General features: G+C 38.2%; 2 protein-coding genes across 5 annotated transcripts in view; one reads left to right on the forward strand and one right to left on the reverse strand.

Moving 5' to 3' along the window:
* On the reverse strand, positions 1–4,764 carry LOC106084075 (uncharacterized). Its single transcript, XM_013247533.2, has 3 exons — positions 4,543–4,764; positions 3,657–3,784; positions 1–185 (listed from the first exon to the last, which is right to left on the reverse strand). The coding sequence occupies exons 1-3, from the start codon at positions 4,686–4,688 to the stop codon at positions 1–3; spliced, it is 459 nt and encodes a 152-aa protein (XP_013102987.2). The 5' UTR covers positions 4,689–4,764.
* LOC106084074 (protein argonaute-2) overlaps positions 3,904–20,887 on the forward strand; it is a 27,140-nt gene continuing 10,156 nt past the window's right edge. Inside the window, exons 1-3 of one of the 4 annotated variants that reach the window (XM_059368835.1) lie at positions 3,904–4,106; positions 13,231–13,308; positions 20,071–20,853. In XM_059368835.1, coding sequence (XP_059224818.1) covers positions 3,995–4,106; positions 13,231–13,308; positions 20,071–20,853 — 973 coding nt within the window. In that variant the 5' untranslated portion in view covers positions 3,904–3,994. Of the gene's footprint in view, positions 4,107–5,612; positions 6,446–13,230; positions 13,309–20,070; positions 20,854–20,887 lie in introns of those variants that run through there. The other 3 variants (XM_013247530.2, XM_059368836.1, XM_013247531.2) reach the window with 3 other exon arrangements.

Below are 20,887 nucleotides of genomic sequence, written 5' to 3' on the forward strand. Positions count from 1 at the left end.
TTACTTTTTCTTTGGTGCTTTCTTTCCTGCACTGGCGATTTTTTGCTTTTCAGCTTTGGTAAGCACTTTAGTGGTCTCTTCCTCCTCAGGTGCCAATGTTGAAATATGCTTATTGCACAATTGCAATATTTCCAATGTATTCAGGTTATTGCTAAGGAAACGAACGTCTTTCACTTTAAGTTGTTCTGTAAATAAAGTAAAAACAAACATATATTCAATTACTGTGTTTGAAAACAGGTTATTGTGAGTCATTTAGTAAGTAATTTTCTTGGGCTCTCTATTCGCAGATCTGATAGAAGGTAATAGTGACTACTCCAGAAATAATGAACATAAGGGGGAGTTTGAAACATTGGGTTTATCATCCCAAATGTCACAGTTTGTAAGTGGCTTCATATCTATCGATCTACAACGATCTACAGCGACTTGTAAGAGCTACCATACTAATAAGACTAACTTTACTTTAATTGGCTATGACAGAATATTTGTTCCACTAGCCGAACGTAGAGTAGCGTTCCAAGCGCCTCGATCTTCTGCGGTCATTCTAAAATCTCAGACACCAAGTTTCGAGGTGTCTCCCACCACTTGATCTTTCCATAGGGCTTTTGGTCTTCCCGGTTTGCGTGTACCACAGTGTTTGCCTGCAAAAGACTTCTTTGCTGGAGCTTCTTCATCCATTCTGACAACATGACCTAGCCAACACAGCCGTTATATTTTGATGCGTGTAACTATGCTATCGTCGTCATACAGCTCGTGGTTCATACGTCGTCTATATTCTCCATTAACGCAAACTGTTGCATATATTTTACGAAGAATCTTTCTCTCAAATACTCCAAGCACTGCCTGATCTGCTTTCACAAGTACCCATGGTTCAGAACCATATAACAATACGGGTAGTACCAGAGTCTTGTATTTAATCCAAAGTAGCATCTGTTTGCCAGTATTATTCTTCGCTTAATCTCAAAACTGGTGCCATTCGTTTCGGTTACGGTGGTGCCGAGGTAGATAAAGTTACTGACTATCTATCAGTTGTTGTTCCTAACTTTCTCAATTTTTTTATCTGCTCGGTTGTGCAAGGCTTTGAATTTTTCTTTTACCGCTGGTACTATGTTTGCTTTTTGAGAATTTTTATTGAAGGATTAAAAATAAGCACCTAAAATTTCACACAAATACTTGTATTGGTGTAGGTCAGTTGGGATTGTAAATGGGCCATATCTACAAATTTTGTCCCAATTATTTCTTATTGCTGTAGATCGCTTGGAATTGTAAATGGGCTTAATAGGCCCACGTTTGACTTTAAATTATTCAGTCAGATCGCTTTAACAAGCATACATTCCAGATCAGATCCTAATGTGTAACACTTTGCTTGCCGGTGCAGAACAAATGTTCTATAGCTTCCTATTTCTCGACGTCCTTCTAGTTAGTGTAGTTGTTGTTGTTGTAGCAGTTTATTGTGTTCTATCTGTCGTCTGCTTGATTCTGTTGAGTGTCAAGACCCAGGAACTCTGCGACTAAGATGGGGTGCGTCCACAGGGATCTGGGTCTGAGTCGAGTAGGTCTGGCTGGGCGGTTAAAAAGGTGACGTGTATCGTGCGGTCCCTGGTTACAATCGGGACATACATCATGCACGTCGGCATCAATTCTTGCTCTGTAGGAGTTGAGGCGGCTGCATATGCAGGAACGTATTTGAGCCAGAACTACTCTGGTTTGCCTGCGGAGGTCAATTTTTTCAGGTGCAATGGGAGGCGGTCGTTGTTCAATGACTACATTCATCCGGCAGCTATTTACCGTGTCTGCATGAATGTTATCTAGACCTGCTTGATATGCCGCTTGATCTAGAGGTTCTCTCTAATAGCGCTGAACCTCACGGGAACGTATCTCTTAAGAGCTATATTACCTTAAATTCAACGAAGAAAATGGCTACCATCATGGACGACACAACAACAAAGCAACGGAAAACAACAAAGAGACAAAACAGCGCAGCATCAACATGGGTAAGACAGGTGCCAGGTCAGGTCATACTCAGCTCCAAATTACTCGATCGCACCGGCACGGGATAGCTGTGAGCACCTCACCCATCCCATGGCAGCCGGTTGTACGTACCGGATTGACCCGATGGAGTTTCTCATCAGCAAGGGCTGCCGCCTCAGTTTATAACACACTCCTACAATAACAACAATCAGTGTTATCGAGCGGAGAGTCTCAGTGAGAGGACGGGTCGCACCGCCTGAAGAACCGCAGCGTTCGGTTCTTTGGACCGAAATGAGCTCACTCACCTACAGAAGTTTGACGAGGATCGCTACCTCCACATGAAAATCTAGCTACAATAACAACTCTGTCGTACCAGTATAGCATCACTTGGTCATGCAAAAATAGCGTTTCTAGTATTTCTCCCACCAAATTCTTCTCGTGAAGTAAAACACCACACCGCCTTATTAATCCCTATCGCGCCACCAACTCTAATGTCAGTATAGTACGGGTATTTTGTCAATACATGATTCCAGTCCTCAGATCTCCCAAAATGGTACAATAAGTTGTGGAATCTGTCAGGAAATCATTAAAGGAGCAATGTCCAGTTAGTGTGAAATCCAGACTCTAGCCAAAAACAAAGTCTTTATGATCCCGTACGAGTGTCACCATCCTTTAATCAAGTGCCTTAAAATGTAGCACATTTTCCCAACTAACATCCCACTTGCCAGATCCGAAGCATTGAGCCAAACCTCACGCCCTAATGGAATCCCCTTTTTCACACTGTACAGATCATGTAACTTATGAGTATAAAAAGCAAAGGCACGCAAAGCAAACCTTTGCTGTATCTGTAGACACAACCCTACTTACAGGGAAGCACCCCAGCAAAGCCACATTTCTGACTAGACATTGTCTTTTTCCTTCCCGTTTGAATGCCTATACATTGTATAAACAGCACCATGACTAAGAACTCAATCTTTTCTCAGAATGCACTTAAACTTTCCGCCTTCCCCGCAATTTCTCATTCATCCGATCCAAATGGACCAGAAAATCCATTTTCTTAACAGCCTTTCTCAGATATTTTACGAGTGCCACTTTGTGATACTAACTGCGCCATTTCGAATCCCGGATGGACAATTCCGCTACCATAGGGCTTTGAGCATCATTGTCACAGACTTGACCTCTGCGACGTCAGCACCAAGACGAGAGTTTTTGCACAATACTCATAGCCTGCTCAATCCGAGTTTCCAACGCAAGTCTTCTTCGCCCAGGATAAGCAGCTCATTCGCTCTGATTTAAAAGGACTCAGCCAAACTTCTCAGCATCGGAAGACCACAACGCAGTATGGTATTATCGTCTAACAACTGTCGTATCCAACCAGTGCGGTAAACGCCCAACAATTGCCGTTAGCCCTCTTGCAGAAGTATGGGGGAAAAAAAGAGTTCCATTTTTCTTTTGAAATAAATTGGATTTTTTAGTTAATCTCCTGCCCTTTTGCAGGACTATAATCTTGCTGCAGCTGATCTTTATACACCAAACATTGGCCGTAAACAATTACTTTACCAATTGCTTATGGCCAATGTGTCCTTATTCTATATTTTTAAAAAATTGAGTCTTCCTAACTTCTACTGTGAAGAAATTTTTCTATACATTATAGAATATATTTTTCATATTAAAAACCACATACCCACCTTGTGCTTTTGGTATTAAGGAAAATTTAACTTCGGCAGGCTGACGATTGCATACAACATCCGTTTTTACCACACACTTGGGATTTGTTAGCACCACACGGGGAGTGGACAGTAGAAAAAGGAAGTCTCTGAAAACGAAAAAATTTTTAGTTGGACATACTGAACTATTTTTAGCTTTATTTTTTTGTAACACATCATCGAGAAAAAACCATAACAAATTCCCGATTTTTGTTCTTTTTTCAGCCAAACAATTTGTGTGGAGAAATCCACATTACAAACATATTTCTTCTAAGTTGGAGCAAAAATAAGGCCTCAAGCTGACTCCAACACCGACAAAAATGTCCACGGAGAGGGAGCTGGCGGGTGGGCCAGCTCAACTCCACAACCTACCTATGACTTTTCCAGATCTGGGGGCGAAACTGGCCGTGGGAATTATTAGCAAAGTTTACGGTAAGTAAAATTTTTGTGTCAAGTTTTTCAGAAAAAAGTAGGCCAGTTCTTTTGTATGTGCAGATATAAACCTTCTTTCCGTATGTAATGTCTAGAATATTTTGACATCTTCTTTGCTCTTAATGGGGAACAATAAGAAAAATCATTTTCTCGCCATATGTCATTTATTTTCGCGCATGCGTTAGGAAAATGGAAAATTCGGTTCATAGCCAATATACGAAAAACGTCAAATACAACGTATACACAAGAGAAGAAACAAAATATTATAAAAAAAACCATTTACATAAAATTGGCACTTACAAATTATAGAATAATAATAATAATTTTGTTAATATTATCTTAAGTTTCCCCTTTATTTCATATTTTTATTAAATTCACCCAAAGTTTTATCTAATAAAGTACTTTCTTTCGACGCATGCTGTACTCTTGTACTTACCTCGTTGATTTTACATTCTCTGCGAAGGGATCAAATGTTACTGTTATACGATTAACTCCCTTTAAATTAATACGTTTCAATTCTTTTCCGATGGCAGAGACAATGCCCTGGGAACGTTTTAAAGTTCCACTGTATGAAATTGACATTTTATTCTATTATTCTTTATTTTTTTGATTTTCCGGTGCGATGTTGGTGTTATGTTTTGTAACTAGTCTGATTTGTCGATAACTTCTTTAATTGGTATCGATAATTGGATTAAAAACGTAATAATCGATAACAAACGTAAAATCACGCTAATCAGTCGTTTCCGTAACGTTGTGACGTGTAGTTAAGCTTGTGTGCGTTATGTATATGCTTGCTGTGTTTTAATTTAGTACTGGATAGACAAGCCGTAAAGGGCACAAATAAAGCGCAAAAAAAGTTTCCAATGCAAGTCTGTTTGTTTACCAAGAAGTGTATGTTTTAATTGTCCAATACAAGATAAAATAAATATATTTTCAAATAAAAACGATTAATTACAGCACATAAGTACTTCATTGGTCAACAATGTTTAAAATTTGGCCAACATTATAAATCGATTTTTGTCGCTATCTTGTATTCTATACAAATATTTGTCAGTGGTGATAGAAATATCTTGCCTGTAACCGAAAGCTAGAGGTGCATACTCAGCTTTAAGGGTAGTATGCACCCCTGGTGACATTTTCGTTACCATAAAAATGCATTGACATTTTCTAAACGACATTTTTGTTACAATGAAATTTTCTCTGCGTAACAGGGTGACATAATAAGCATTAGGGAATTTTTTTCTTGCAAATACGAATGAAAATTTATGTTTTAATTGGCCCTTGCAACATGAAATTAAGTTATTAGCAAATAAAAACGATTAATTTTAGTACATATTATAAAAATCTTGTATTCTATGGTCTCATTTGTACAACTACCACAAATAATAAAGATGTCAATTCTGTGTAGCCTTCCTTTGGACTATTCGGGTTTTAATTTATTGAAAGTCGACTTCGACTTTTTTACATAAAAAGTCGACTAATCGATTAATCGACATTGTGATCTGTATCGGTTAATATATTGTGAAAGAACGAACGTGAAAAACTTGTAAATTTTCATTTGGGTTTTTGGATAGTTTGCTGCAATCCTACTGCAGTTATTTTACAATAAAAATAAATTGTAAAGCTTCCTCTACACGATGTATATAAAAATCCAATGAAATTTACATTCTTAACGTCGAAAATCTAAAAACGAAAAGTCGTGAAAATCGGGCCAGCAGAAGCAGCATTCAACACACTCATACATCGCCACAACACACATTGTCGATAGATTTGTACCCACCTTTTGAACAAAAATTAAATAAAACCAGAACCACGACGGCCAAAGAAGTCTCACCAACGTCATCTTGGCAAACAATTACAACAAAATTCCAAGATTAATTCTTGAATAAAGCGTGAAGAAAGCATTTACATACAGTGATTCTTAGTGTTAGATTAATAAAAAAAAAGTATATTTTTAACGACGAAATAAAATTTTAAGCAAGAGCGTGCAAACAGCAACAAAAAGATTTATCATAAATTTGTGCCTAATATTGTGTTCTTCATTTGCTGTGTTTCAAATACCAGAAATTTAGAGAAATTCTTATTCTAAGCATAAAATTGTAACAAAATATTGCCATTTCTGTTAACGAAACCAAAACGAAAATCGTAACAACAACAAAAATCAATTCTGACTACAAGTGATACAACAAAAGTCTGAACAAATCCATATAGTTTATCAACACACTCACACACACACTACAAAGGAGAAACAAAAAGAGCAAGACAAACAAGTCTTTTTTTTATAATTCTAATTCAATAGTAATCTAAAAAAGACATCAAAATGTATCCCGTTGGACAACGTAAGTTCTATGTGCTGTGGTGAAAGGATTTATTCAAAAATCAAATATTTGATATTTGGGCAAAACAATTTTGCGTGAATTGGGGTTTTATTTTCATGTTCATGTTCAAAAATGTGTATATTCTCTTTGGTGTTCTCATTCGCTGCATTTTGTGTGCGTTGTTGGAACTTGGCAGCACTAATTGCAATTTTTGTATGGTGTTAGCAGTACAGCCAACTTGTAATGTAATTACAATTCCCAAACAATTGGAAGATTGGGGCTTGCATAGAACTTTAACCACCTAATGCCAACAGATGGAACTTGTAGTTTTAACAAATACAGGATAGTTGATTTTGTAAAAACATTGTGGCGTTACAGTCTATATCTAGCCTCAATACAAGACACATTATTTAGAAACTTGTTTATAGTTTTGAATTGCGTTCATATGTTCTGTTTATATTAGATGTAACATTTGAAATGACAATAAAATGTTGAGGACAGAGCTGTTGTATAAAGGCAACATTGGTATTAGAATTGTCGTTAATTTCATATATTTTTTTAGCTATTTCCTATTTTTTCGAATACTTTCATAAATTCTTTATAACAAGTGGTGTCATCGTATTTGATTTATGGGCTTTATTATTCGAATTGTAGCCTAATGGTGTGAATAATCTCTTTTGGGATCATTGAACTTTAAATATTTACAAAAACATGGGAATTGAAATAAATTCACATTTCAGATTACCAATTGTTCCTTTATGATATGGTCGTTAGAAAAACATCAAGAAACGACGTTATAGGGTTTTCGGCAAAAATTCACTTTATGGGACGCACCTCCGATTTGGCTGATATTTGGTACCGTATTAAGGAAAAAAATAAAAAAAATTGCATAAAATGATAAACTTATGGAATTCGGTTTACTTCCTAAAAGTGGTACCAAACATTGCACCCACGTTCACGAAAAACATATACCATATGCCCATGTTAACAGGTTTCAAAATTCTCAAGACCCCGTAGGTCCTTCCCTGTGCAATTTTTAGACATGTTTTTGCATTCGTATTCTACTCGCCTAGGTCGGACCATACGTTTGAACTTTCTCGCGGTATATTCCCATGTGCATTATCATCGACCTGATGTCCTCGCTTTATGTGTAACCAAGGTGGATGAGGATTCTGATCCACAGGGTTTTCACATTCCAGGGTATCACACTCTATCTCTTTTTTCCCCCACATAGGACTTGAGCTATATGTACGTAATGATATATTGTTCTATAGGCAGCAACACTTGGGTTCACAAGATCCGGAATTTAATTCCATTTGGGTTAAATTTAGGATTGGAACACACGTACTTTATTTCGGGTTTATATATAGAAGTCCAAACTCGGAAAGGGACGTTTCCTAAAGAGTCTTTGACTCCCTTTGTGACTCAATTACTACAATCTTAGAGGATCTTCGTTGTTGCTGGCGATTTCAATGTCCACAACTCCTCCTGGCTTTCCCATTCGGGACATACGATTCCGGAGCGTCAATACGCCGAGCTTTTCGCCTGATGCAACTAGTGAATGAACCGACACACATTTCATGTGTCCAAGGAGACAAACATAATACTCTTGACCTATTCTTAACTTCGCCACCCTGGGATGTATGAAGTGAATGTCCTTGCGCCTCTTGGTAGTTCCGATCACTGCACCATTTCAGCGTCCTTTTCGTATTCTGCTCTTCGCGGCGCCTCTTCCTCAACCCCGAAGCCGTCAATTATTGTATATAATGTACTGGCCGAAATGTTTGCAGGAAATTCTTCCATGCCATTTAGCAATCAACCACACCCCGTGATTGATAGTGTACCTAGTTCGATGCCTCAGATATTGAACACGTGGAGTTAAAAGGGTCCTTGCGGATCTCGACGTTAATAAATCTCCGGGCCCAAATGGTATATCAACACTTCTCCTTTGTAAGAGTTCTTCGACGCTTGCTCTTCCACTACGCAACCTTGTTTACGGTGCGGGAGTTTTCCCGGCGAGTTGGAAGATAGCGAACGTTTAACCCATCCCCAAAAAAAAGGTGGGGCGAACAAACCTGCGAATTACCGGCCAATTTCGATATGCTCCGCGTTCTCCAAGGTTATGGAGAGTATGATTAACCGCCATCTTGTCAGATACTTAGAGACCAATGGGCTTCTTAGCGATAGACAGTATGGGTTACGGTAGACCTAATGGCATTTTGTCGGAACGATGGAGTCGCTCTATCCACCAGTTTGGTGGGAGTAAGGTCGTTGACGTTCGTGCTTTTATTCTGAACTCTTAAACAGGATATTCTGTTTCTAGTTTTGAAAGACTTCAACAAAATATCTCTCTTTACTTAAACAAATTTACTGCACATTTTCTACGCCAACACAATCCTGCCATTATATTACACTAGGATTAATTTTGGCTAGATGCTACTTTTAAGTCATAAGCATAAAAAAGCATTTAAATTTTTCACAAATCTTTCATTAACCATTTTTTTATTTGGATTTTGATAGTAGTTCACGTGATAAGCGGAATAGAGCACCAACTCCTAAAAAATGCACAGAAACAGCTGGAAGTGAAATAATATTGAGTTATCTCCGGTGATTATTTCAGTAATTAATTTGTTATTGATCTGTTAGAAAATTGCACAAAAAAAACAAATTTATAGCAGAAATAAAATAAATAAAGGTACACATGTTGAAAGCTACGACTGTCGAAGCCCTATATACGGGCACTACGCCAGGTGAAAGGAAATAATAATTCTGCTTACCGCATGTTCTTAAACATTACTCATTTATTCACAAGCGCCACCAACCAGTCTTGTGCGAAGTTAAAATTCTTTACTTATATATAATTTATCTATGCCGAGACAGCAGTTTGAACTGAGTTAAGGCCCTATCACACTATATGTTTTTTATCTGATGGCACTATGTGTGTCAAAATTATGAATTTTTTGTAATTAATCAATGCGAATATTTGGATCGATCATAATTTATAAAAAAAGAACTAGCTTGCCCAGTGTGCTTCGCTATATCCATAAGTGTTTGCGGCCCTTTTTGACATGCTCCAAATTTAACAATTATTTATATTCTTATTTAACTCTCAAATACCATATGGTGCCGTTGGAATACTTGTCCGTTTGGGGCATAATTTTGGGGTGGTATATGGCCCAAATTTCTCTATAATTTTCGTATTCTACTCTCAAATACCTTTCGTTAATGTCCTATCATGTCCCGTTCGGAGTATATATCAAAGGCCTGCACTAAATCCTTGGTGTTTTTGCTGCACTCGTAAACACTGATCCCATATGATGTTGTATTTCCAGACGACTGAAGAGCGAGACACCGAAGATAGAGTAAAACGAACAAGTTGTTGTTGAGTAGATAATTTTGAAAGACAACCACCATTCAGAGCTTGGGAGTATTTTTAACTCGCATTCATCGCCGCTACAGTGAGATATGAGAAATTAATCAGTGTATATGAAAGCGTCTCGCTGTCATTTTCAAAATATGAACTGATCACACAAATCGTTCGCACATTGTTTGTTTTCTGATATAAAAACAAGGCGTGTGTTTGTTTACATATGCTTTTGCCAAATCAACCACGTTGCTTTCGTACGAATTTCGTACTACGAAAGCAGACCAAGATATATTCATTTACAGGTAGTGGCAGTTGCCCAACAACGAAATATTGAGTAAACTATCTGTCATAATCAGTGATTAGTGCAACTCTGATTTTGAGTATTCGCGCCATTTTTCGTTGCTTGTGTGTGTTGTTGTTCTCAACTATAATGTACACACACAAAAAAAATCGTTGACAGATAGTGCCATGTTTGAATTAGGAAGGTTGGCCCACGTGTCCAGCTGATAGCTCAAATTCCACTAGAACGTCAAATGCTCGGTTTGAATTTTAAAATTATTTCACTTTTTTTCCTTTTTCACAGTTTAATTGTTTTAATTTATAATTTAAGTGTTCAGAAATTTGACAGCCTAGGCTTTTTGTCGAATGGTAGTAAAAATATGACGTTAAGTGTGGTGAATAATTTTTGATTTGCCCAGGTGCTGGTAAGATTTTTGAAAGCACAGCAAACGTTGAAGTTTCATTCAAGATATATTGATTTACAGGTAGTGGCAGTTGCCCAACAACAAAATAGTGAGTGCACTATCTGTCAAAATCAGTCATTAGTGCAACTCTGATTTTGTGGATGTTACTAGGTCGCGCCATTTTTGGTTCTTATCTATAATACACACGCCCACAACCAAAATTCGTTGACAGATAGTACACTTCGCGGAAAAAAATGTAATCAGCTGTTTAAGGTACTCTACCTGGTCATTATGTCATGGTTTCATTGGATATATATTCATTTACAGGAAGTGGTAGTTGCCAAACAACAAAATGTTAAGTGCTCTATCTGATTTTGTGTATGTTACTAGTACTAAGTTCTTGAAATACCCTATGATTGTTAGTGTCTCTTTAAAGTAGAAATGAATGGTCTTGGTGTATACGTCCATTTGGAACAAAATTTTGGGGTGGGGGAATAAACTTTTTAACCACAAGGAAGTTTTCTACTCTCAAGTACCTTTTGCTTGAATCCCATACTGTCCCGACGGAGATCCGGGCGATCACGGAATGCGTGAAGTGGTGTGGTGCTAACGCGTGGACGTTGGGTGTAAACATCTTTACCGATCGTAGAATTGACATAAGGGCAATAACAACCAGGACGGTAGGGTCACGAACAGTCTTGCAGTGTAAGAAGGAGATTAATGGATTGCAAAATTCGCTTCGTTTGGGTGGCGGGCCATAACGGAGTAGGGGAAATGAAAGGGCAGACGATTCGGCGGTGGAGGCCAGAGGACAGCCGTCAATAAAATTGGTTAATCCAAAGTTTTTCGGGTCGACGCAGTTCGATTTAAGGGAGCGGGCGACGAATGCGCATGCAACATTGTGGAACAGTGAAACGGTCGGTAGGACAGCGAAAATCCTATGGGGGGGATCCAGATCGTGAGAAGACGAGGATATTAACGAAAGGAAGTAAGTAGGAGGTCAGCATAGCTATTGGTATCATAACGGAACACATAGGACGACGAGCTCAGTAATATAAAATCGGTGCGGCAAGTTATAGCATGTGTAGGACATGCGAGGCAGATGATGAGACGTTAGAGCATTGTCCGGCTTTCGCTTTTAACAGATACCGTCACTTAGGTGGAGACGCAATACCAGACATGAACCAACTTAGGGGAGTGGTATTGAAAACAATCAAGGATTTTGTAAGTAGCACAGAATTCCAAAATTAAAATTGTATTTTTAGATGTAACTTTAAAGTTTTTAGAGCGCACAACAAGTCTATTAGGTGTATGTCCATAGTGGCATGGGGCGGATTAATAGCTGCACCTTCTTTTAAACCTTACCTATTGTACCGATAGGCGTTCATGCTTGTTTGGTGTTTATTTTTGGGGTATAATAAATTCCCCAGCGGTGATTGACGCACTATGTTTCAGTCCGCCACAGTGGGCTCATCTTTCTTTAATGTGAAACTTCTCTGATATGGCCAATACAATCAAAAATGGCCAATATCATTTTTTGTTCAATACTGGAAAGCCCTTGGTCCATATAATAAATCCCCAAGCGGTGATTGACCCACTGTTTTTCAGTCTGCCACATCATATTTATCTAGAAAAGCACTCGTGAGAAAAGTTGTTTTCATAGGTGATAATGGTAAATATTTACATAATTTAATATTTTCTGTTAAATTTGAAGCGTTTGTGATATATTTTGGTTTTTTATTGTTTTTTTTTTTTTGCGGGATTTGGAGCCAAAATATTTTTTTATTATTTAATATTTGCTGTTAACTTAATAACAGATCTCTGTTAACGTGTTAACATTATGCTGAAAATGTAATTGGTTTGTGTACGTACTAGTTAAAGTTAACTTAATCTTCACGGACACGTGAGAGATTGACAACTATCAATCCCATGGCAGCCGTTTATACGTACCGGATTGATCCGATGGAATCTTTCATCGGCAAGGGCTGCCGCATCGGCGTACAACACACTGCTACAACAACAACAACAACTGACAAGTGTGTGTTGTGCGGTGGGCGGCGATAGCATAAGAGGTCACAGGATAATGAGTCAAATTTTTTCTTGTCTGGATTCTCCTCAAATTTACAATCCTCCCGTCATTATGGACAATTGTGGCGACCTGAAAAAGGCGACAGAAGGAATTATCATCGATGCGAGTACATTTCTTTTTCACTTGATTTTCTTGATACGTAAATCTCTACATTTTCCTATTTTCTAAAACGATCATAAAGGACTTTATATCCCCAAGCAGTTACGGTTAGACACGTGTCTTTAAACCTAATCTTGTTGTGGTTGTCGTAGTAGCCATGTATTTGCATAAGGTAGTAGCATGGTCGTCCCGGCCCATAGAACCTATAGCCATGTCGCAAATGTAGAACATGAAAAACCCCCAATTCATACGTTTGTTATTGCCCAGAATTTTTTTATGTTCACGATTTTAAGGGTCTACTCAAAATACAATGTAAAATACCTCATCTTAATTAAATACATACCATATCACTAATATCTGCACATGTGTAATAATATTAACTTGATGGTGTATCATGTATTTTTTACAAAAAATTATATATTTTTATTTTTTCCTATAATGGTATTTGTTTTAATTTTTTAATTTATTTTTTTTTAATTAAAAACTTTTTATTTTTTATTATACATAACTTTTTTATTTTTCTTTTTCGTTTTTTTCATAATTTTCTAATTTCATTTCTCAATTATAGAAACACAATGGACTACACCCACGCACACGAGGCCTCAGAGCCCATCTCAACAGCAGACTAGCTTCGACACCCTCACATGTAAATTATCCCAATGTATATGTTTTTTTTTTTTCTTATAAAGAGAAAAAGTTTTGTTTTCCTTAATAGAGTTGAACGTAAACATGTACATACATAGTTTTTTTTCTCCATGTTGACTGCAAAGGCGGTAAGGCATTAGTTAGATAGGATATATTTCTAAGTTCTATTCGCAACAGGTTAGCTACTAGGGATATTAAATATCAAGACCTAGTCTATACAAACTAGGCAACCAACCATGATTACTTTTAAAACCAATGATTACAACACAACAATTATTTCGTCTTCTGCATAATGAGTCCATTTGTTTTGACCCAAGCTTATACCATATGAAGACCTACTTGGGCTCTTGCAAAGAAATAAGTTAGAAGAATTACTGTCTTGGAATCACTGAGCTTTTCTTTTCAATTTTCATAAAATTCTGCATATGCCGTTTCGAGTTTTGGTACATTTTTTTCGGATTCGCCTTAAATTTGTATGGTGATTTGTGTTATTATCAAACCGCGCAGCTCTCATTTAGTTGATGATTTTGTAGTGATGTCTCCTCTTATGCTTTAAATGTATCATTGGTTGGTAAAACTTTTTCACAATAATTTTCCCAAGGCACGTGCTTTTAAATTTCTAAACTAGGAACCAAAAAATATTTCGCCATTTCATATGGCTCTTTATGTCTTTTTATACCCACCATTGTATGGAAAGACTTTTCAACCATATTAGGTGTGATGGCTTCAAGGCATCACGCACGGCCCTTGAAGCCATCACATCTAATATGGTTGAAAAGTCTTCTAACCAAAGACGAAACGCGTCCCATAGTGGTTGGTGTGTGTTGCTATCTTGGGCTTTCCTTTTCCATTTGCATCTCCGATAATTGAGCTCGTCTCGAAAGAGAAACAAACAAAAATTCGAAGACGATTAAACGATGTCCGTGTGTCGCCCTAACAGGCAAAAAACTTGAAGAAATCGTCTTAGAATTTTACGACGATCCGAAACATATATACTTTGTAGGGTCGGAAATTGATATATCTATGTGTAGCAAACGGAATAACTAAATGAATGTACGCCCTACCCTACGGTTGTAATCACTCTACAGCCTCAAAAATTGAGATATTGAGCTGAAATTTGACACAGATACGTTTTTTTGATGCACGCTGGTTAAGTTCTTGAACGGGCCAAATCGGACCATATTTAGATATAGCTGCTATGTAGACTGATCTGGGGATAGGGGTCTAATGCCCATAAATGCTTTTTTTTAACCGATTTTGCTGAAATTTGAAATAGTGAGTAGTTTAAGGGTTTCCGACATCTGAACCACATATGGTTTAGATCGGACTATATTTAGATATAGCTGCCATATAGACCGATCTCCCGATAATGGGTCCAATGCCCATAAATGCTTTATTTTTTATCCGATTTCGCTGAAATTTGAAACAGTGATTATTTTTAGGCCTCTTAACAACTGACTCATATATGTTTAAGATCGGACTATATTTAAATATATCTGCCATATAAACCTATCTCCCGATAATGGGGCTAATGCCCATAAAAGGCTTATTTATTACCCGATTTCGCTGAAATTCGAAACAGTGAGTAGTTTTAGGCCTCTTAACACATGACTCACATATGTTTCAGAATGGAATATGTTTAGATATAGCTGCCATATAAACCTATCTCCCGATAAAGGGTCTAATGCCCATAAAAGCTTTATTTATTACCCGATTTCGCTGAAATTCGAAACAGTGAGTAGTTTTAGGCAACCCAACACCCGACTTAAATATGGTTTAGATCGGACTATATTTAGATATAGCTGCCATATAGACCGATCTCCCGTTAATGGGTCTAATGCCCATAAATGCTTTATATTTTATCCGGTTTTGCTGAAATTCGAAACAGTGAGTAGTTTTAGGCCTCTTAACATCTGACTCAAATTTGCTTCAGATCGGAAATTTAAAATAGTAGGTTATTTTAAGCCTCGCGACATATGATCTAAATATGGTTCAGATGGGATTATATTTAGATATGGCTGCCATATGGACGATCTCCCGATAATAGGTCTAATGCCCATAAGTGCCTTTTTTTTATCCGCTTTCTCTGAAATTTGAAACTGAGTAGTTTTAGGCCTCCCAATATCTGACTCAAATATATTTCAGATCAAACTATATTTAGATATAGCTGCCATAAAGACCGATCTCTTGATAAAGGGTCTGAAACCCATTAAGACTTTATTTATTATCCGATTTCGCTGAAATTCGAAACAGTGAGTAGTTTTAGGCCACCCACAACCCGACTTAAATATAATTTAGATCTGACTATATTAAGATATAGCTGTCATATAAAAGGGTCTGAAGACAATAAAAGCTTTATTTTTTATCCGCTGAAATTTGCAAAAGTGAGTTGTTTTAAGCCTCACAACATCCGCCCAAAAATCAGACTTATAGATATAGCTGTCATATAGACCGATCTTCCAATTTAGCATCTTAATCCCATAAAGAGAAGATTTATTATCTGAATATGTTACTTGTATATGAGTTCTCGGGACCTGAATAAAATATGATCGAGACCAGCCCCTATAAGATATAACTACGTATATAGTAGTGGAGTTATAATAAAATAGTATGATTATTATATCCTTGTTTAATTTGGTTCAGATCGGTCCAGATTTGGCATTTATTATCCGATTTCGTTCATATTTGATGCAGTAACTTATGTTAGGCTTTTCGACATCCGTGTACTTTATGATTCAAATGATTTTAAATTTGGATATAGCTGTCAAAAAGACAAAAATGTGGTTCTACAAAATTGATCAGTGACTTATATTTATGAGACCACTCAATGTCCGTGACGAATTTGGGTGCATAATTTATCCAATATTCGCCAGATTGTGACGAGAGGGGGTTTACATATATACCCGAGGTGGTGGGTATCCAAAGTTCGGCCCGGCCGAACTTAATGCCGTCTTACTTGTTCATTTTAGCCGTCTTTAAATTTTGAGGTAGAAACTTTATATGGAAAAGAACATAAACACGAAGCTATATGGATTATTTCCAAACCCGCCGCCTTTGAAATAGAGTTAATAAATTAACCAACTAACGACTGTTATTTTTACTTTTAGAACTAATTTTGTTTTTCGTTAATTTTTGGTTTGTATGTCTGTTTCATTTATTTTTTGGTTTTTTTGTTTGTTTCATTGTAATATTCGAAATTTCCCATATCATACTCATTAACTAACCTGTTGTCATAATCTATTGTAGAGTTGTTGCACCGCTTATTGAAACGTAATCAAGTAAAAAAAAGGTGTATGCGTAAGAATTATACAATAATACTTGTTAAACTGAAAAATAGTCTTTACGTACTTGGTATAAGAGAATCACCAAAGTTTACCCTCTTCTCAGAGTTTCCTTCTGAATTTTTATAAAGAATGCGGTGCTGCATTGGTTGTTGTAGCCAATGAGGATCCTCATCAAGCTCCTATAGGTGATGAAGCCCTTTCCTGTCTATAGGGCCGATCGCAGCGGGATGGGCAATGCGCGCATTGCTACATTGAGCATCATATTTAAGCAAGAACTGGTGCCGCCCGGCTGTTGCTTTTTGGCTGTTGTTCTCCTTGTGCCTGCCCGAAGAAAAAAAAACATTGAAGAAGCACAGTTGGCTGTGATAGAGGCTATGTAAGCCTCGGTCTTCTTTAACAAAAAGACAATTTATTGTAAAACTAGACAAAAATATATCGTTAAAAACCATGACATATACACCCTTGTTCCCGGCGCGATGTAGCACGATGTAGTTTAAAATGTAATTAACTTATATATCGATCGTTTTCGTCATATTTTATAGTCGATTTCGACTTACGTAATACCAAAAATGTTAAAAAAAATTTCGCCTTAGACAACCATAATACCACTTTGTAAAAATGTCGACTTTCGACCAGTGTTGCCACTCCTACCAAAATGAAAAAAAAATCCAGCCAAACCCGACCAAATGCTATACAAGTCAAAATGACCGAAGAGTTGGGTCATTTTGCCATTCCATTTGGAACACATCAAATTTAATATTTTCAAGGCCATAAAGTACTATATCGTCATATAGGACTTAGACATGTCCGTCCGTCTGTTAGTTGAAATCACTCTATAGCCTTAAGTTTGAAGATGGCCTATATCTTGGTACAGCACCCTTTATACCAATCACCCGATAAGGAATCTTAAGTTCATAAAGTCGTATTTTTCCCTGATTTCAATGAACAACCGAGCCGAAATTGGTTAAAGGAATATACCGACTTAAGTGTTTGAGCCCAGGAATACGCATTTACTAAACATTTTCGCCGTTGCATTGAGTTGCATGAAGCCCTCAACATACGAGTATGGACCAGATTTTACCATATTTGTATGCAGCTGCCACATAGCCCTGTTTTCCGAGTAAAGATATTGAACGCAAAAAAGCTGCATTTCCTACCCAGAATTTACGAAGTTTGGCAGAGATCCTTAACACTACTTCGAGTGACCGTCAATATCAGAATTACGGCATTTTTCTTAAAATTTTAAGCAATAAGAACCTTTGCAACCTCCTGGGCCATTTGAAATCCATGGCTATATTCTACACTTTTAATGAATACACAAAAACGACAAAAAGTGAATCCCCCGGCGATTTTTTCAGTAATTAACTTGGTTGTTGTTGCCACACTTTCATGTGGAGGTGGCGATCCTCGTCAAGCTCATGTAGATGAGCAACCTCGTTCCGGTCCAAAGCGATCGCCGCGGGAACAAAGCGGTTATTGGTTATTTTAAGGCGCCAATAACTCGCCTTGTTATATCGATCGTCATAGGCACTTAGTATTTCTGCAAGAGCCGGTGCCACCCGAACTCTCACTGAGACTCTCCGCTCGATACCGTTGATTATCCATGACTGCCGTTGCAGCTACTCCGTAAGGAGCATTCCATGATCCGCAACTTGTGGACGTGCCCGGTAGCTCGCTCTCGTGATAGCAATGAACACCACACAGATCGCACATCAATATTCCGGCCTATGTGGTGCTGACAGCTACCCCGTTCCTTGGTATTCTTATATTGCAAAAACCTACCAAAAATTGAGGTCAACCTACCAAGAGAATAAAAACCCACTAATTTTGATAGGAAACTACTTACCAGCAACACTGCTTTCGACTACGCCATCACCAACCGGAAAAAGGGCGATTATATAAAAATTGTCTTTATCTATGGTTTACTCATAACATTTTTTTTGACAAATTACGTACGTAAGCCATAATCCAATAAGTATTTGCGGAACCATTTAGGCCCCTGGTCCTTAAACTTTTCACATATCAATGAGTTCTGCTCGATTCAAGTCTAAGCTCAATGACGAGGGACCTCCATTTTATAACTGAGATTGAACGGGTTGCTGCAGTGGGACTCCTCTTTTGAGAGAAGTTTTTACAAACGTTTTGAGAAACGTGAAAAAAATGTTTGGCACCCTTGTAAAAGTTGCCAACATGCAGGATGTATCCCCAGATCCCTGTGGACGCACCCCATCTCAACGGAATCAAAAAACAATACAAATTTTTGATCATGAACATTTCACTAAAAAACTGGGGCAAACTTCTCGCATATCATTGCGTGCTGTCCGATTCAAATTTTAAACTCCATGAAACGGGCGTCCTTTTTAAAGGCGAATCAGAACGGCGTGCCGCAGTGCGACACCTCTTTGGGGAGAAGTTCCTCACAAATGTCGTCAGCATAGGAAGGGGATAACCATCGCTGAAAAATGTGTCTGATGTTCTCGACAGGATTCGAATCCACGCGTTCAGCGTCGTAGCCGGACATGCTAACCTCTGTGCTACGATGGTCTTCCTCAACAGAATCAAGCAGACGAAAGATAGAACACAACACACTGCTACAACAACAACAACAACAATCCCATGGCAGCCGGTTGTACGTACCGGATTGACCAGATGAAGTCCTTCATCGGTAAGGGCTGCCGCCACAGTGTACAACACACTGCTACAACAACAACATTTTCATTTTGAAATGGCACGGTACCTCGCTATGTCGCCAGCATTAGGAGGGGATAACCAGCGGTGATTTTTTGTTTTGTTTTTATGTTCTCGCCAGTGGGTATGCTAACATCTGCGCCACGGTGGCCACCAAGGCTAATTTGCTATTTCCCCCCTCTTTAACAAATACAAACAACTGTTCAAGGAGGTTGGCTTATGGCATTACAAACTCACTGCTACAACAGCAACCTTTTTTTTAAATGGCAAAGTACCTCCCTAATGTCGCCAGCATTAGGAGGGGATATCCAAAAGTGAAAATTTTCCGGATGTTCTTGCCAGGGGGACATGCTAACCTCTGCGCCACGATATCCACCAAGGGTAATTTGCTCATTAACAAATATCAACAACGGTTTAAGGAGGTTCTCTAATGGCGTTACAAACTCACGTTACATGAGTAGTATTTTGGTCTTCGGCTTATGTACGTTTTTAGCTCAAAAATAAAATAGACCTAATGTCGACTATTTTTTTAAATTTCATGCCGCCCCATGGACAAAGTTTCTCCTACAAATCATGGCCAAAGCTACATGCCCTGGCTGCAATAAATAAAACGATCAACAGCTTTTATCATTCCATTAAGCATACCCATTTCATAAATCATAAACGCTCGTCAAAAAAAAAAAAACTATCATTGTTATTTTTAGCATGCGTACTTATCTTGAATTGTGTAGTTGTGTGACACCTAGCTTTGTTAAATCTTCTTTGACTAATGTGTATTTTTGTACTTTCAGCACCACCAGCTCCTGGTTCATCTGTGAATCCCACCGCTGTTACTAGCCCAAGTGCTTCTAATGTTGCTGTTGGTGGTGCCGTTGGAGGCGCCTCCTCCACCCAGGCAGCTGTAGATTCTGCTTTAGGTGCTTCATCGACTGTTACACCAGCAACAGCTGCTGCGGCCGCCACCCCTACTCAATCTGAACTGCCTGTATTTACATGCCCTAGACGACCGAATTTGGGTCGCGAAGGCCGGCCCATAGTATTGCGAGCCAATCATTTTCAAGTTAGCATGCCCCGTGGCTATGTGCACCATTATGATATTAATATACAACCGGATAAATGTCCCCGCAAAGTAAATCGTGAAATTATTGAGACTATGGTACATGCCTACAGCAAAATTTTTGGCGTTTTGAAACCCGTCTTTGATGGCCGCAACAACTTGTATACGCGTGATCCTTTGCCCATAGGCAATGATCGTTTGGAGTTGGAAGTAACTTTGCCGGGAGAGGGTAAAGATAGAATATTTCGTGTAACCATAAAGTGGATGGCTCAAGTGTCTCTCTTTAATTTGGAGGAGGCTTTGGAGGGACGTACACGGCAAATACCTTATGATGCTATTTTGGCATTGGATGTGGTAATGCGTCATTTGCCCAGTATGACTTATACGCCGGTGGGCAGAAGTTTCTTCAGCTCTCCCGATGGTTATTATCATCCCTTGGGGGGAGGTCGTGAGGTCTGGTTTGGTTTTCATCAAAGTGTGCGACCATCACAATGGAAGATGATGCTTAATATCGATGGTAAATATAAAAGAAAATACCATCAACAGTGTTG

This window comes from Stomoxys calcitrans, chromosome 5, assembly GCF_963082655.1.
Source record: "Stomoxys calcitrans chromosome 5, idStoCalc2.1, whole genome shotgun sequence".
Lineage (NCBI taxonomy): Eukaryota > Metazoa > Arthropoda > Insecta > Diptera > Muscidae > Stomoxys > Stomoxys calcitrans.

Coding starts and splice junctions, on each gene's coding strand:
- LOC106084075 (XM_013247533.2), bottom strand. CDS start 4,688: ATGTCAATTTCATACAGTGGAACTTTAAAACGTTCCCAGGGCATTGTC. Junction 3,785..4,542: donor GAGAATGTAAAATCAACGAG/GTAAGTACAAGA, acceptor TTTCGTTTTCAG/AGACTTCCTTTTTCTACTGT. Junction 186..3,656: donor CTTAATACCAAAAGCACAAG/GTGGGTATGTGG, acceptor CTTTATTTACAG/AACAACTTAAAGTGAAAGAC.